The sequence below is a fragment of the Panthera pardus genome, unplaced genomic scaffold (assembly GCF_024362965.1).
Source record: "Panthera pardus isolate Hobbes unplaced genomic scaffold, ASM2436296v1 HiC_scaffold_12, whole genome shotgun sequence".
In the NCBI taxonomy this organism is placed as follows: Eukaryota; Metazoa; Chordata; class Mammalia; order Carnivora; family Felidae; genus Panthera; species Panthera pardus.
The window spans coordinates 113,658,252-113,676,085 of record NW_026526677.1 but is presented as its reverse complement, the minus strand read 5'-3'; the positions used below and the strand labels follow the sequence as shown (position 1 = coordinate 113,676,085).

The 17,834-nt window shown below is 45.8% G+C and overlaps 1 protein-coding gene across 1 annotated transcript; it reads right to left on the bottom strand.

Annotated features, from left to right (window-relative positions):
* Positions 1-8,749: 8,749 nt before the first annotated feature.
* MMP1 (matrix metallopeptidase 1) lies at positions 8,750-15,929 on the bottom strand. Its single transcript, XM_019433695.2, has 10 exons — positions 15,738-15,929; positions 15,063-15,307; positions 14,821-14,969; positions 14,467-14,592; positions 14,152-14,307; positions 13,904-14,021; positions 11,741-11,874; positions 10,089-10,251; positions 9,464-9,567; positions 8,750-9,278 (listed from the first exon to the last, which is right to left on the bottom strand). Exons 1-10 carry the CDS (start codon positions 15,843-15,845, stop codon positions 9,169-9,171), a joined length of 1,413 nt encoding a protein of 470 aa, XP_019289240.2. The 5' UTR covers positions 15,846-15,929; the 3' UTR covers positions 8,750-9,168.
* Between the last annotated feature and the right edge of the window lie 1,905 nt (positions 15,930-17,834).

Below are 17,834 nucleotides of genomic sequence, written 5' to 3'. Positions count from 1 at the left end.
CTGTCTCAAAAATAAATAAATGTTAAAAAAAAAAGACTGTACTTTAAACTCAAATATAAGAAGGTTAGGTAGAAGTAGATGAATGGAAATAAAGGACAGGCACCGCTTTGGTCTAAATGTGGGCATTGTTATCTAGAAGATATTAGAAGAGCTATTTCATTTCCTGAGTCGTAAAACCCAGTCACTGCTGCTTTTCAGATGGATTTGCTGTCCCTGGGGTGGGGCTTGCTTGGGAAGGAAGCAGGTGGTGGAAAGGAAGGTCCGCAGAGGGGAGGATGGAGCACGTACTGATTCCCCTGTGGCCTGGCTTGTGCTGGATGGAGGCTGTACAGAAACCAGTCCGTAAAAACCCATTAAATTGGAATGGAAATACCTCCTACCTTCTTGGCTTTAAGAAAAACCTCCTCGGTTCCTCGTCTGCAAGTACACAGGGCAAGAAGACGGACTGAGATATGTCCCGGGGAATGATGTCAGACCCTCCCCATGCAGCCACTCACCTCTGCACACAAACAGCACTTTGTCTCTTTCCTTTTCTCAGCCAAACGCAGTGTTTTTCACATCATACGTCTGCAATACCTTATTTTTACCCAGTTAACCTATTAATACAGACAGCCCTAAAATTCTTGTAGAGTAGAATTAAGATTTTCTCTCGCTACAGACAAATTAACTCTACATGATAGGAGTCTAAGTTCATGAGTGTGCAGGAATCACCCATCAGCCCACCTGCCATTTAAGCCCCACCGAGGCAGACAGAGCTGGAAGAAGCGTGGGGTTGCCCTGAGCCAGTCCCGTCCACCTGTGGCTGATGGAGCCACAGGGTCAGCTCTACCACAGTGGCATGGAACGGACCTCAGCTGGAGAATGAGGGACGTGGGGCTCTGAGAAAGTCAGTGGGACTTAGAGCAATCTAAGTGGGACTTAGAGTATCATTTTTGTGGACCACTGTTTTGGCCTCTGTAGAAACAGGGTGGATGTAACCCGACTCGCAGGGAGGTTGTTTTAGGCTTGGAACAAGTCTCTTACCAGACAAAGCTTGTTGGCCTGACAGCTCCGTGGCAATGGTCCCAGGCACGGATGGGGCACACTCTGGGAGTCCTCGTCTTTATCTGAGTCATAATTTTATTGCTGTCAAGTGTCCTGTTGATGGATCTTACGATGTGGTCATGACACAATGAGAATTGATGTAGTGGTAAGTGCTGTGATTACAACTGTCGAAACACCACAGCACAGGCCTCACACGAGCGGTGCTGGCGTGTACCGTGTCCTCCACTCACCCACCACACTGCGAAGGAATTGATGACCTGGGGCGGGAAGAGCACTATAGGTTTGTCTGTAAGTCATTCGTGGCTTTGTCAAGCTTCTTAAAGCGTGTGTATGGTCAGGCAAGTATAGAACTGCTCCTTAAAGAAAGTAGAAACCTTTCTAGGGATATGCCAGGCCCTAAAAGTGTGTTATTTCCCATGCTCAAAACAATGCCGTGGTGTAGATTAGGATCAGAAAAATGAAGTAAACCAGCAAACAAGTGATAAGTGATTACTCAGAATCCTAACCACTGCAACTTATATTTCCATCAACGAGCCTTTCGGCTCGAACCTTTGTTCTGCCCCCAATGCCTTTCTCTCACCTTTGTACACTTTTTGTTGGTTTTTCTCATTCTCGACGCCTGGGAAAGGGCCTTCAACTGACCTCCATAGCTTGTGTTGTCTTCTCAACGCTCTGACCATCCTGTGAATCCGGGCTTTTCCTTTGGTCTGTGTCCACCTGGTCCATCACCTGACCTTCTGGTGCCGGAAGGTGGAGGGAGGCCAGTGATGTATCCTCCAGCCTGAGAAGTCACTGTAATGCCAAAAAACAAGGCAAGCCACTGCGCACCATTCACGTGGAGTTTTATTCAGGGTAACTTACTGACAAGGCAGCTGGGTGGATGACCCAGGTGGTAGGTACTGTGCGGCCCTACCACACAGCTATTCTCCCCTCCCTCCTCTCTCCCATTCTCTGCTCCTTATCCCCAGCTCTTAGGAAGCGAGGGGCACAGTGGTGCAGTCACAGGGTAGTTCTCTAAGGTGGATGCCACCTGTGCACTGGTGGGGGGGGGGGGCGAGAGATGGACTCAGTGTGGCCTGCACCCTTATGTGGGGGTTGTACGGATGCCATCCAGATAGAACCTGTCTATGATTCATCTTATCCTGTAACCAAGCCTGAGAAATGTAGGACGCTCCCCACTTAGGGACAGTCCAGTTCTTGGAAAAACTGGTTACCTATCAATTTTCAACATCCAGCAACCTCTGATTCCAAGACTGTAGATACACACATAACCCTAAATGAGCTGTGTCATGATACCAGCTACAATAATGTGCAACTTCTTCTTTCATTGGAAAGTCTTGATATTATTACAGGTTGCGGTTATCATCCTGGGTCACAGGTGAGGACAATGAGAAGTCCACTTCCTTTCCCATGCTTTTAAATAGCCTTTGTTGCAGAGTGGGAACATAGTTTACTGCTGAATTTTCACCCATTGTATTTCCTTCCTGGTATTTAGGTAAGTATTTTAAATAACAAGTTTCTGACATGATAAAGACTATCAGCTAAGGAGGCAAAATGTCAAAGCAGGGGTTAGACAAGTTTCAGAATTGTGGCTTCAGTGCCTCTTGTAAATATTCAGAGGCATGATTATACATGGTGACCTATAATAAGCACTATTATTGATACTTGTTGGATATGCAAAATAATGTTACTGTATTTTCAATCTGGATTCTGGTTCATTGTTGGGTTGGGTCATTAGTATCGTGTGCTTTTTTGGTAGAAAGAAACTTGTTAGTGAGGCAAGTAACAGTGATGAAAAACTCTGGGCTTAGGAGGGTGTGGGAAGGAACAGGCAGTTCTCATTTATTTGATATTTTCTATGTGACAGGTCTCTGCTGGGTGACGTAGACTTGTCCGTCTTCAGGAAAACCCTGCATTATGTTTCTTTTGTCACAGATAGGAAATGAAGATTCAGAAAGTCCAGATCATTTGCTTAACATCACAGAGAGTTGAGTAGAGCAGATCTGGCTTTCGCTGCAATTTCTTGGCCAGAATGCTGCCTCTTCAACATGCATAGAAGAGGTCTAGAAAAAAAAAAAGCTACTATTTCCCCTTATCATGGTAAATTCTAAATTCTAAATTCTCCCAAGGCTTCCAACTGGAAAAGTTAGATTTGGGGCTAAAACCGAACCAAAACACTAAGAAGCCAATACTCTATTTTTCAAAGTGCATCTGGGCTCATAGAAGAAGGGAAATCTTCAGACCTTCCTCCTAAATCACTCCATGCTGAGATTCTGTGGCTCTTTTGATTTGCTCCAGTAAAGCAATTGTGTCTGATACAATAGCCACAGGGCATGCCACCTGCTCGGTTAAGTTTACAGAAGTCTGCCATCACCCACCATGATCCATCCACTTTGTGCCGGGGCCAGAGGGAGAAATCGAATGGAGTTGCAATAGGGACCACTCTCCTTGTTGTTTTGAAGTCTTTGATGTTATTACCTGTCTATGCAATCCTCCAGGATGTGGTACTGTTTTTTTTGGTGTTTCTAAGTTATCATCTTGCCAGAAAATTTAGGGAGGAGCAGTTTCAGAGGCTTTCATTTGATCCTTCCCAAATAAGGTTCTAACTCCACAAGTAAGCAAACCAAGAGGAAAGTTTGACCAAGAAAATGGCCATAGGATGTGTCCATGGACCCACTGGACCCACGATGAGCTTGAGTCAGAACTTTGTTCATTAAACTTTCATAAGGCTTCTTTAGTTTTTTTTTAAGTTTTTAATTTAAATTCCAGTTAGTTAACATACAGTATACTCTTAGTTTCAGGTGTATCATAAGGCTCCTTTCTAAACTAGAAGATCAAGTTGCTGTTTTGTGACCTCTTTGTCATTGTCAGTTCAGATCTAGTATACAGTTTTTGAAAAATCTGGATGTTTCTCTTTCCCCAGAGCACAGTTACCTTGGTCAATGGACACAAGTCCTTCTGTGGGATAATTTACTACACACACACACACACAGGCACACAGGCTGCGTATTGTGGGCTGAATTTTGTCTCTAAAATTTATATGTTGAAGTCCTAGCCCCTCCATGCCTCAGGATGGGACTGAATTTGGACATAGGGTCTCTAAAGAGCCAACTGAGTTAGAATGGGGTCATTAGTGGCCCTAATCCAATATAACTGGGGTCTGTATTTGGAAGAGAAGATTAGGACACCAGTACATACAAAGGAGAGACCACAGGAAGAAACAGGGAGAAGATGGTCATCTGAAAACCAAGGAGAGAAGCCTCAGAAGAACCCAACCCTGTCAACACCTTGATCTCAGAATTACAGCCTCCAGGACACCTGGGTGGCTCAGTCACATGAGCATCTGACTTCGGCTCAGGTCATGATCTCTTGGTTTGTGAGCCTGAGCCCCACATCGGGCTCTCTGTTGTATGGTCAGAGCCCGCTCCAGATCCTCTGTCCCCCTCTCTGTCTGCCCCTTCCCCACTCATGCTCTGTCCCTCAAAAATAAATAGAACCAACCAACAAAAAAATCATAGCCTCCAGAATCATGAGAAAGTAAACTTCTGTTGTTTAAGCCATACAAATACATAAGTATGAAGAAGGATCCTTCTTCAAGGAGACCTAGACTCCTCTGCAATCAATGAGCTTGAGTTTGTAAATCTTTTTAGATTTGGAAATTGAGAAGGATTTTTCTGTTTCAGTAACTGATACCGGCAGTTTTTAATTTTTAAAATATCAGTTCAGCAGTACCTTTACCGTGTACTTATCTACTTACTGCTAGAAACACATGATCTGTGGAAATGAAGGCCTTCTAGTCCTAGTCTAGTCTCCATGTTAATGAGAGTTGCTTTGGTTTACCTTGCCTTTGATGGTTAGGTGTGACACCTGCCCTTCACATCCTGAAATCACAGCATCCCTATGATGCTAGAGAGCCCAATTCCAAGCAACACTTCATACTGTCACCCCAGCCCACAGAGAGCAACCATCATTGTGTATCTCAGACACCAGTACATCCCCTCACTAGTGCATTCTGTACAGCCTCAATGAATGGAGAGCCATCTGGACCAGAAAGGATCTGGGGGTGGGTCCCCCAATCTCATGTAATAAATCCATTCAAGATTCCCATCTCCTGGTGCCTTCTGGCTCATTCCCTAACACCGTGCTACAAAAAGGGCTGGCATCTCTACCTCATACACTGTAGGACATCATTGCATTCAAGATTAGAGACTTTACGTCAGCTGAGTATTGGACAAAGTCCCAGTTTCCTTGCCAGAAAACTGACTCTTGAGCCCAGAATGAGTGCACCATGTTAATAAATTCTTCTCAGTCCAGGCTTACATCCTTCCACCCTGGTCTAATGCCTTTAAAGTCCATTCTCACACATGTTCCCCTAGTTCCTGACGGCACTCAAGGGCCATATCCTCTAATGCCTTTGGTTTGTAAGCAATTTCCTGCCATAGCTAGAATTTGAACTATACTGAGACCTGACCCTAGTTATTTGCTTGGGAACTAGTGAAGGAAGGAATTTGAGAGGAGGATTAACATTATCTTGTGAGGTACTGACTCGGGTAAGGGCTTTGTTGATTCCCTATGCAAGGGGACGTTGCCTTCCTCTGGCAAAGGGACTGCTGCCCATGTGGAACTTTCAGGAGAATTTAGGTGTTCCATATTTTCAGATTGGTACCCCCATTATTCCAGCTAGGAAGTGCCCAAATTTGCAATTAGATCTGGGGTTGATTTTCAGCACAGCCTGCAATAGATGAGAATTTCCTTAAATGTCATTAATGTCTTTTGACTTTCACAGTGGTTCTTCAGTTGACATTTAGCTGCCCCAAACTAATTACTTTCTTTTTATCAAATTCCAAGGGTGGTTAACCAGCCCGCTCGCCACTTCCTATAACCACCACTCCTGCCATGTCATTCAGGTGTTATGGCCAACTGATCACCCATTACTCATGATTCACCTTTATTCCTTCACAATCAACCACAGATGAGAATCTCCACCACTGTGATGACACTACATACCAAGGTTATCACTGCCCCACTTCTAGTACAAATGGACTTAATCTGGTATTTTCAGAAAGCAGAACTTGAAAAAAATTTTAAAGATAAGTGACTATTAAGGCATGTGATGTGGAGGGAGGCCTGGATTGAGGGTTGGGGAGAGCAAAACAGGGAAAGTGGAAGAGACAATACAAAGATGAATTGTCAGCCAGGCAGAGATGAGAAATATCTTGCTCAGAATGGCACTAAGGACCCACTTGGAATCCATCTTAGGAACATCCCACTGAGGAAAGAGGGAGATCCATTTACTCATCTGTGTCTGTTGCACTGGTACAATGATTGTTCCACGAGTGACTGCTCTTCGCACAGACTGCTTGTGTTCTGAGTGAGTTCCACAGCAGTGCTTGATGCAACACCAACAGGAAAGGCCAGGAGCCCTAGAGCAGAAAGCAGAGGCCTGATGAGAACAGCTAGAGGCTTAGAAGCTGCTTTAAAACCTGGACAGAACCAGTCACTGCTGCTGTGGCTGGAACACAAGACAGGAGGCCAAGGGAGAATCTGAAGAGGGTGTTTGCACTGGGAATCTGGATGACTCCGCAATTGCACTCTTAGGTATAAAATCAACAGAAGTGCCTACATAAGAGCAGTAGTGTATGAGAGCCCCCAAATGGTCACAAATCAAAGTCCATCATCAGTGGATGAAGTGCAGGAACATGATGTTGAACACAGCAAGGGAGATACGGGAGAATATATACTGGGTCTAATTTAGTTCAAAAACAGGCAGATTTAATCTCAGATGTTCCAGGTCAGCATGATGGTTGCTTCTGGGAAATGGAGAATGTACTGGACACATGGTTGGTCGTGTCTCCAGACCCCCATTAGCACCAGTGTACCCATCCTCCTGCTTCTTCAAGGGTTGGTGGCTTGCAATTCTTAGTTGTCCCATTTCTTTGCCAAAGAGAAGTCATCTTGCCTGGGAGCTATGCACCCTCCCCCCCTCCCCCAAACCAGACCTCGGCTGATGACTGAGGACACAGGGGTACAAAAGCTGGTCCCTTTGCCTTGAGATGGGATTAGCTGTGATTCAAGTTTTGAATCATTAGATTGGAGCAATCTGGGACCATATTCTGTAGGTGTTTCCTCGCTCTCAAATGTTGTGTCCACTCTTCTCCTCAGAACACTTCTCTCCCAGTCTTCCTGTTTCAGGCTCTTATTCAAGTGGACTGAGCTGACACAGACTTGAGCAGTGATCAAAGGGTCTTGATTGCTGTGTACCTGGTGATGTTCTATTTCTTGATCTGGGTGAGAGTTACATGGAACTGCTAACTTTGTGATAACTCACGGATAGGAACACTTAGGATTTGTGCATTTATCTGTATTTACCTTATATATACTTCAATATCAACATGTTTTTTAGAAAGAAAGAAACCTGGGCAAAGGAGAGGTTACACTTCTTTCCAAATTATTGAGCTGAGAACTGCCTGCCCCAGAATCATGAGTACCTCAAAATATTCCCAAGCCTCTTCTACGTACCAGAAAGTCCACCAATACCATGAACACCCATGAGCTCATCGTAAAACTTGCAGGGCTCAGATACTACTTGTGGGACTCCTAGTTACATGAATACCCTCCCAAATTAGGCATGATAAACCACATAAAGAATAACTAGATTATGCCGCTTGAACAAAATTTAGAATCTTAGGAGTTTAGAACAATCAAAGCTTTTTAAGCAAAATCTACTGAGGTTTGGGGTGATTGCTTTGAGTGGTGAGAATTCAGGCTTCTTCCATGTCGTGAATGCTCTGGCTGTGCTTTCGTGATCACCACAGCAAGAGGGTACCACTGGAGAAATGTGCACCTACAATTGTGTTTCCATCTGGAGGTGATATTTGATGTGGAAAATGTTGGGGTTCACAACCGATGGCCACGAACAAAATCTTGAGACATCTTTGGTGCAAAGGGTGGTTTTATTAAAGCATGGGGACAGGGCCCAGGGGCAGGAGGAGCTTCCCTGGGATTATGAGGAGAGACTGATTATATTGGGGGAGGGCGGTAAAGGCAAGGGGACGTTTCCAAAGGGACTTTCACATGCTAAAGACTCACAGAATACTGGAGGCTTAGATATTATCAAGCTACGGTTGTTTTTACTCTAGCCAAACTTTATCATGAAGACAGTTGGGACTTCCTGGGGGAGTGTCTTACTCTGCCTGACCCAACTATTGGTCAATGGGCTGCAGGTTATAAGGAAATTTAATTTTATCTTCAATTCTTTTTGCCTTTGTTCTCCACATCATTATGGGTCCCTTCTGGGCACAATCTGCTGGCCAGGACTAGTTAGATGGCGCTGCCCGTCCCTCCTCCGTGGCTACAAGGAGTGGGACCTTAGGAAAGCAGAGCCTTCCCTCATGCTCAGAGGGTGAGGGACATGCCCTTAAACAACTCTACCAGGCTGTCAATGCTTTTGCCTAAAACCAATTTTGGAATCTTGACATGGGACACGGGAAATCGGTTTTAACCTCTTGCGTATGATGTAACTTCCATGAAAACGGGAGAATATTCCACCTTCCTGTGCACCCTCACTTCCCACATGAATAGTTTGCCTATTCCCACTTCAAACTTGAAAACTAGTCTCTGTAAGCATGGCTTTATCACCAGGAAGTAACAAAGTAATGACTTAAATGTACTAGAAAGTTTATAAAACAGTAGAGATACTCATGGCTTATTCCAAACATAAAACACTTTATTTTCTGTAACAAAAGTTGTTCTTTGCATATAAGGATGTTCTAGTGGCTGCTTAGATGTTAGGGGACTGCTTTTCCTCTGGCAAAGGCTCGTATCTCTGGTCTCTGTTCTTGAAGAGCTGCACTCCAAGATCAGGGTGAGAGTCTTCTACTTTGGAAAAGAGCCTCTTTGCAGAAATGGCCCATTTGAATCTATAACCCATGAACTCAGTTCTCAGTTGTGGAACTAAATTACAGCAGTACATAATACATTGCATTCTAAAGCATAAAAATGCATGTAGAATGAGGTATAAATAAGATTATACCTAACAGCTCTGTATTTCTTTTAAACAAATGGCTCTCCAGGAAGACACTTTCCTTAGGCTCCTGAAATATATTTTTCTGCTATAACAGTGGGTCAATAATTTCTGCAGTTGAACCAGCTATTAGCTTTCTTGAGAGACAGAACTCTCTTAGTTTTAGGATCAAATTCGTATTGCCTTGTTCCATGAAAGAAATAGAAAAATCCTAGAAAGAAAAGAAAAGAAAAGAGACTTACTATGTTATACAAATGGTTTCTAGGCTTGACTTGAATTCTTGAAAAACCCTGTCATTTGTGAGAATATTTTTGGCATCTGCCATCCCCCAAATAACAATACTGATGTTATTCTATCACAACAACATAGAGGAAATATATTCATATATTCACTTACCATCTTTCTGGAAAACAGCATCAACCTTACTTGCAATTCCAGGAAAGTCATCTGCTATCATTTTGGGATAACCTGCATCCATGGATTGTTTATATTCATCATACCTGGTCAAAAAATAATTGGAGGCATCAGAATGCATCAAATGTGTAGACTTCGCAAAGTCATCAAAGGGAATTTGGCAGCAGGAATGTTTTAAGAACTTTTAACTGCAGAGATGTTGTGTGGTATGGGGGAGGGTGATATGGGATGCTGGATGGAAAAGATTTATAAGGTCCCTCTGAACGCCAACCAGTAATTCTAATTCTCCGGGAAGTACCCCACGACATCCCATTAAGGCAAACTGCAATCAAAGATACATTTCTACTGGCGGAAGGGCCCTGTGAAGATAAGTGTCCTCCTTCTTAGGTGTCCTTTTTCAAATGTAGCCCCACGTGTTCCCTGGATTCCCAGTAGGGGTGTTGCACAATGATCTCTTAAGAATAGCCTTGGATACTTGCTACAGCCATTCACAGAAATGGCAGCTAGTCAAGGCAGTATGAGACTCCCGTGGGCAAGGTTCAATCTAGAATGTTCCCTCTGTGTAGAAAGAGCTGGTGCACTACCACTTTCTGTCCTCGGTCTTTACCTCCAGTACTTGTTACCGACAAAGAAGTACGTTTTCCCAGTTTCTTCCTCGGACACAGCAGCATCGATGCTCGTCACAGTTCTGGGGAAGCCGAAGGATTTGTGGATGTTCCTGGGGTATCCATACAGCATATCCTGCCCCCGGACAGCCCAGTACTTATCGCCTGCCAATCAAAAAACAGAGATGAAAATACTTATCCAGGGCGCCAGAAGACGGTAGGCTGATTTCCAGCTAAGTTCTTAGCCACACATGCCAGAGCAGTGTCTCACCTGTATGTTAGAACCATCCGGGGAGGTTTTTCAAGATGCCTAAGCTAATTTTGTAACCAAGGTCTACTAAATCAGTATGTTTTTTAAATATCTGCATCTGCAGCAAGCTTGGAAATGGCCCAAGCGTTCATCGCGCCACCTCCGTGACACCAGGCTCACTTCTGCGGTTTCCCCTCGCCTCTGAAAGTTCCTGCCAATGGCTTCCCAAAGGCCAGAGTGTTGTAATGACTCACAGTCTATAATGACTTGCAGCCTTTGTCAGCAAAAACCATTGCATCTGGCTAGAATACAGTTCCAAACACTCATTTATGCTGTGTCCAGATCTATGTATTTAGACTTAAAAAGCCCCATGTCACATAACACTGGTCTTCCCCTTGAAGCCAGGATTATTCTCATTGCACAGATATGCTCATTTACCCCTTATGAAAAAGCAGCTTGAAACTTTGTGCATCTGACATCCTACTTAAGGGGAGCCTGGGGGGCTCAGTTGGTTGAACATCGGACTCTGGATTTTGGCTCAAGTCATGATCCCAGTGTTGTGAGATTGAGCCCTGCATTGGGTCTGTGCTGAGCCTGGAGCCTGCTTAAGAATCTCTCTTCCTCTGCCCTTCTCCCCTTCTCACATACACACACCCTCTCTAAAAATTAAATAACTAAATTAAATTAATTGATTTCCTATTTAATTTCATGATCCGAAAGCCGGTTTCCAAGTTTTCTGTCCACCTAAACTGCATTCGATCCTTTGCCTTGAGTGTATGACTGGATCAAGTACTTTAATGTTTGCATATATTGTTTGCAGAAATAGTGATGTTGGCCATAGTGTCTTCAAAGCCAGGAGCCCATCATTGGATTACGTTTCATTCTGATAGAATCAAAGAAGCTTGTCACATTCAATTCATGATGATTCAGGACTTCTCATCCCTTAATGTACATGGCAGCTGAAGGACGTGGACAGACCTTGAGGATGTCAGGCTAAGCGAGAGTCTGTGGTCTTAACAGACGCCCCAGGGATGTCCACGATACCTCCCCCTCCCTTCATGTGTCTGTGTTATCCTCTAACTTTGGCCTCAGTCTCTCCTTTTCATTCCTGAGCACCTCCAGGGGAGATTTGTAAAGAGCCCCACACAGAAAACATTTTCAAAATTCCAGGTTCATAAACCAGCAGAACACGGATATCTGTAGTCACATGCTCTTTATGGAAAACAACTCAGAGCTGCACTGTATCGTTCTTAGTTACGGTGATGAGCTCCCACCGGTGTGAGAAGCGAGATCGTCAGATTTCCCGAAGTGCATGGAGAGAAAGTAGCTACAACTGTCTTCTATCTCAGCCCCAAAGCAGATGAAACATTAATCCACGGAATGGAACCATCGCAGAAACATTACCTTTGAAAAACCGGATTTCGTCTCTCTCTGCAGCTTCATAAGCTGCCTCAAGTCCATTTGGCACGTTTGGCCAGAAAATAGAAATGAAATTCTGCTCAACGTCCGGGGAGTAGTGGCTTATGCGCATGTAGAACCTGATGATTAAAAAGTAAAGAGATTTGAGCTAATGGGGAGCAAGCGTGGGCTGACATCTAAGGGAGTTTACTGCTGGCCAAGCGGGTCCTGGTGAATGTTGAACGTCCGTCGTCCGGGCTGGGGCCCGGGCGGCGGTGGGGAAGCCTGGCCCGTGGTGTCCACTCCCTTGCACGGTGACAGCACCACGGCAGAGTCCTGGGGCTTCCCAGGAGCGCACTGGTAAGTCCAGAGCATTGCTGCCGTCCACGCACGTCTGGCACAAACAACCTCAGGAGCCTGGACAGTCAACTGCAGCACAGTGACTACACAACCATCCGTGTCACTTATCTTTAGTGGCTTTGGTATTAATATGAGTTAAGTTACTCAAATAATGGCTGTGGTTGACAACCAGCTTGCACCAATTCCGTCTGACAGCTGGCGTCGGAGCTGCAAGGAGCCTGTGGCAGAACATAGCCACATCCGTGCCCCTGCCAGCCCAGGCCCTTTCCCCCGTCACGCCTTTCCTCACAAGACCCTACGAGAGTGTGCTGCTCGCACCTCACAGAGGAGAGACAGGGGTCAGGGAGGGGAAGGGAGGTGTCTAAGGCAAAGGTCAAGTTTAAACTCAGAGCTGGCCGCCGGTCCCGTTGTCCTCTTAGGCTGGTGGCTCACACAGTCGGTCCTACAGTCCACAGGGACTGGGTGATGGAAGAGCATAGACTGTAACGCGGCCGCAGAAGAAGGTTCCGGACTGCAGGCCACGGGGAACTATGGGCCCGGCAGTCAGGAGCCCAAGTGGTGGTCCGGCCCCACCTCTGCCTGGCGGTGAGGCCCTGGGCAAATCCACTACCATCTCCAGCCTCCCACAGCTTCCTGCTTTGGTGCCACTTAAATGACAAAGGACACAGGTATATGAGTTCCTGCAAATCCTAGACTTACTCCTGTTCCTTGAAGAAATCCCTCAAACACTTGCTTTGCTAGGGGTGTCCTGCTCTATTCAGAGCTTTCCTTTAAAGCCAGCTGCTTCCTTAGCTTTCAGCCACACCCTATATGGTTTGCATGCAGCCTTATCTATAGGGGAGAAGAGGGTGGAAAGCATTTGGGACCAACACCCTGCATTCTGGGGTGGATGTGACCACAGAGCAGTCAAACAGCACGGACACGACTCTAGCAAGAGCGGCTGAGAAGTGAGCCCATCAAAGCACCCCTACTTTCTGGGCCAAAGCCCTGGTCCTTCCTCAGGGCTGTTCTTTCTGTGGACTGCATCGTTCAAAAAAGGACTATGTTATAAATTTACACGGTCCTTTAGGAATCAGGATGACACAGAGAGCGGGCCTATTCCTTGGGAGGGAGCCCTGGATGTTTTGAGGCCACACACCGCACTGGGGGGTCCAGGACCCTCCTGTGAGGAGAGAAGCATGTCGTGACCCCACATATGTGCTCGAGGGAGGGCTCTTGTGAACTCTTGGGGATTTTCCCCACAACGGCTCCTGTCCTTCCCTAGGTCTCTGGGGATCGCAGGCTTTGAGGGGCATCTTTACTAGGATAGAGGGGTGACATTTAAGGGTGGCTACAAAACCCCCATCAGCATAACGGTGCTGTGGAAACCACTGGCTTCTCCTACCGAAGTGCTAACGTGAATCTCATCACGAGAGTGGGCATTAACAAAGAGAGCTCGTCAGTACGAGCCAGAAGCTCAGTTGCTTCTCTGTCACCACTCGGTGCACCAAAAGGATCTCATTCCTTCTCTCTGCCTTACTTTACTGATCTGCAAAATGGGACTATATTTCCTGAATTTTCTACTTCAATGTTTTTTGTTTTTTTTTTTTATGAGCACCAAACAACAGAACACATGTGGGGGGAAAAGTTGTCATAAGTTCATCACATTGTGCAAATGTGTGTAATTGCTTGCACTTAATCAAAATTATAATTATGCATGTAAGCATAAGACAAATAACATGTGGGGCAGAGTATAACGCATGGGTTCCCCTAGTCATGAGCGTTGTTGTGGTTACAGACACAAAACACAAAGAGGAACTGATGTCCTACCTGTCTTTAAAGAACATCACTTCTCCCCGAATCGTGGTGATTGCATCAAAGGTTAGCTTGCTGTCACACGGTTGTGGGGTTTGGGGGCCTGTTGGAGGGATGGGATTCTGGGAGGGTCCTAAAGGACAAAGAGATCTGCAGTTAGTTCTGCTGGAAAGCTGCATGAACCACAAAGCCAGCTTCTTAAAGGTCCCCACTGACGGCTGCTCTAACAGCCCCTCGTCCCCAGTGTTGTTCTGCACACTCACCATATATGGCCTGGATGCCATCGATGTCATCCTGAGACAGCTGGACGTCACCACTGTAGATGTAGTTGGGGTACATCAGAGCCCCAATATCAGTCGAGTGAGAGAGTCCGAGGGAATGACCCAACTCATGAGCGGCCACACGATACAAGTTGAAATCTAAAAGTTCCAATAGACCCTGTTTGTAATTCTTTGAAGGGTGTTCGTAGTGGAAAAATACATACTTCTAGTAATGCACCTTTTTAGTTAAGCCAACCAGTATTACAATGAACTGAGGAGGGGTGGGGGGATCAAGAGAGGCAGGATTAGCTGGCTCACCCCTGAAGTCGTTGGTCCACCTTTCGTCTTCATCGAAATGGACATCTCCTCCAAGATTTGGGCCTGGTTGAAAAGCATGAGCGAGGTTCCCTCCAGGTCCATCGAAGGGAGAATTGTCATGGTGATCTGCCAGAAACAGAATTCAACAGGTGTCCCTCTTGGTTCTAACTCCGGCTAACCCAGGAGGGTCAGCTTTGCTGAGAGGACAACAGATTCCCACCCAGTGTGGCATAGTCCCTCCTTCAGCCTGTAAAAGCAACACTCCTCTTGAGCAAGGTCCTCCAGCAGCTGAAGGGATCTAGGGTCAAGGCAAAGGGAAGGTGAGAAGAGTTTCCTGGTACAAGAAGGGCTTACCTCCCCACACAAAGGATAGCATTATGTCTGCTTGACCCTCAGAGACCTTGGTGAAGGTCAGGGGTGAGACATCACTCCAGAGTTGAAAGGCTTTCTCAATGGCACGGTCCACCTCTGCTCTTGACAGATCTGGTGTGTAATTTTCAATCCTTCACGTGAAATAAAACAGAGACATGTCAGACCTCCTCTGTCATGGCTCTGATGGGGAATAGAGTCCTCGCTCTGGTGCCCGTTCTGGTTACCTGTAGGTCAGGTCTGTGTGCTCCCATCGAGGGTTCCCCTCAGTGAGGACATAGGGAGCCACGTCGGGCACCCCACACCTGGCCTGCTGCATCACGTGCAGGGTCTCAGCATCTGGCCGCCCAGTCACCTTCAGCCCAAAGAATTTCTGCATTTGCTTCAGCTTCTCAACCACTGGGCTATGGTTTCTCTGCTTTACCATTTTCTTCCCGTCGTCCTTCAGATTATAGTAGTTTTCCAGGTATTTCTGATGAAAGATAAAAGTACTGAAACCACCGGATGAGAACTCTTTCTCATCTCTGAAGATTGACAATACGAAGTTTTCGCAGAAGTGGAGAGCCACTTCTAAAGATTGTGTTTGGATTTCAGGGTCCTTATTATTGGTGGAAACTAATCTCAGAGTAGGAATCTCCCGACCTCTCATTAGCATGAAGTCAGAATTACAATTGGCTCCTTTAGTTCTTGCTTCCCTCCAACTGGAAAAGGGAAAAGAATCTGTTCTGGGGAGAGGACCCTTCCCACCACAAGTTTCTTTTTGTAAGAAACCCACCCTTTATTTATTAATAAATAAAGCTCATTTCTTAAGCCCCTTTATGCTACTACTGCTTCTCTATAAAGCCATGGGAAAATGCAGATAAAGGCTCTTGCGTTTCTGGCATGTGAAATTCAGCACTTACCTGGACCATCTCCACATCTTTCTCTTGTGTGTCTGAGGTCACTGCTGGGAAACCGTGGGACCCCACGCCCCAGAGCAGCAGCAGCAGCAGCAGAGGAAGGCTGGCCATGCTGACCTTGGCTTTTCTTCTCTGGTGAAGGCCTCTGATGCTCTCCACCTGCCTGCTGTTGAAGTACCTCAACTAGGAAAAGCTCCCTCTTTATATAGTCTGTGTTTCCAGAAAGCTGGAGGCTGGCTGGCTCACATTGCATAACATCCTCTTTGATTAGTGACGAATACCTCCGGCAATTATCAGAAATGGTGACGCCACACAGATTATTTGGATCCACTCGGTGTCGCAACCTTATGATTAATATCAAACAGTCCGTGTGTGTGAAGGAGACACATTGGTTTTCTCCAGCTCCTGTCTGTCCTTTTTGAACAGGGCCTTGTCAGAAATCGTAGAGTAAGTATTCCATGATCATGTGAAAAGGTAGGCTTTGCTACCTTTTGCCTTTGCCAAACTGTCTAGTATACTATTTCCATAGCCCAAGGTCTCCGTCTTTACGTGGGCCCAGGATTTGAGAACCTTGGCTCAGAAGCCCTCGTCCACAGGTCTGGTGAGATAACTCCCACCCTGTGCAGACACTGCCCATTGGCATCATGGGAGAAATATGACCCTTCTCTGAAACCTGTCACAATGTACCAGAGGAGGCAGGGGCTAGCCAAAGACCAAGTCTTATTGTCTTATTTTGAGTCTGCTGGGGCAGAGAGAGAGAGAGAAGTGGGGTTCACCTGATGGGTCGGGGGCTTGGGTCTCAAGCTCATCACCTGCTAGACTCGAACTCACAAACTGTGAGATCATGCCCTCAGCCGAAGTCCGATACTTAACGGACTGAGCCACCTGTGGCCCCTCTGCTGTCTTATTTTTAATCATCCTCATTCCCCTTGATGCGAGCACATGCTCGTTAGGGCTGGGCTGCAATTATTCTCTCATGTATGCATTCGTTCACGTATCTTTGCATTCATTCATCCACATGATCGTATTCATCATCTTCTGGGCACCAGTTCCCACGGGAGGGAGTTAATTAGTAAACAGACATCGTATGAGATATCTTAAGGTGGCTTTAACAGAAGTCCATACAACGCTGCTCAGATTAGATTTACCAGGAAGTGCCAGATGCACGAGACTATAGAGCTGGTCCAACCCTAAATTTCCTACCGTTCACTAACCCTCCTATCTCTATCATAGTTTTTGCCAAATCTTAGTGCCACCTGGCGTATTACTTTTGTATTTTTCCTTAAGTTATAGTTTGCCTCATTATAGGCTATCGTGTCTGTAAAAATCATCGTTTAATGGTTATTAGTTTTGTATGCATATTGAAATAAATACATGGCTATGTCATGAAAATGTTCATTTGTGTGTCCATGTGGGAATATGTGTCTTGGGGGCTATCCTTCTGGCCCTTGGTGAGAAAAGCTGATCTAAGTCTGTGGATTCCTCTGCTCACACCCCAGCCTCCTTCCTCCAAAGTGTTTAACGAGATACGAAGCTGAGAAACACCTGTGTCCTCTTTTCCCCTCCAGCACCTGACGGTGCCCCTGCCTTTCCCACCCTGGCAGGACAGCTTTCTCTGGACTTTTCTCACCGTACCAACTTCTGTTTTCCTCACCACACTAAGAACAACACCTTGTGTATAAATATCGCTTCAATATCTTTTGGACTGATGTGAAAGGGCTCATTTTCTCCCTAATCACCTAGCCACAACTTCCTCATAAGTGGACTAGTGTGTGAGTTCAAGACCGTGAGAGGAATTAGAAGAAGTTCTCACCAAGGTCAAAGCCTCTCCTTCTCATGGGCATCAGATGAAGGGTGGGGCTGAGACCAAAGAACACCAACGATTGAACTGACTTCAGTACAGGCAAGGAAAATACTGGAAGAAGCTTTTATATCAGAGTTGTGTTCGCAAAGTCAAGGGATGGCACATCCCCCCTGACTCCTGGGGAATCTGGTCAGTGTGAAGAGGATGCCCCCCACCCTCCGGGCCAGTGACAAGCAAGGGTCACGAGGTTAACTCAAGAACATGTGACCTTCTGGGATTGGGCAAGGCATTACAAA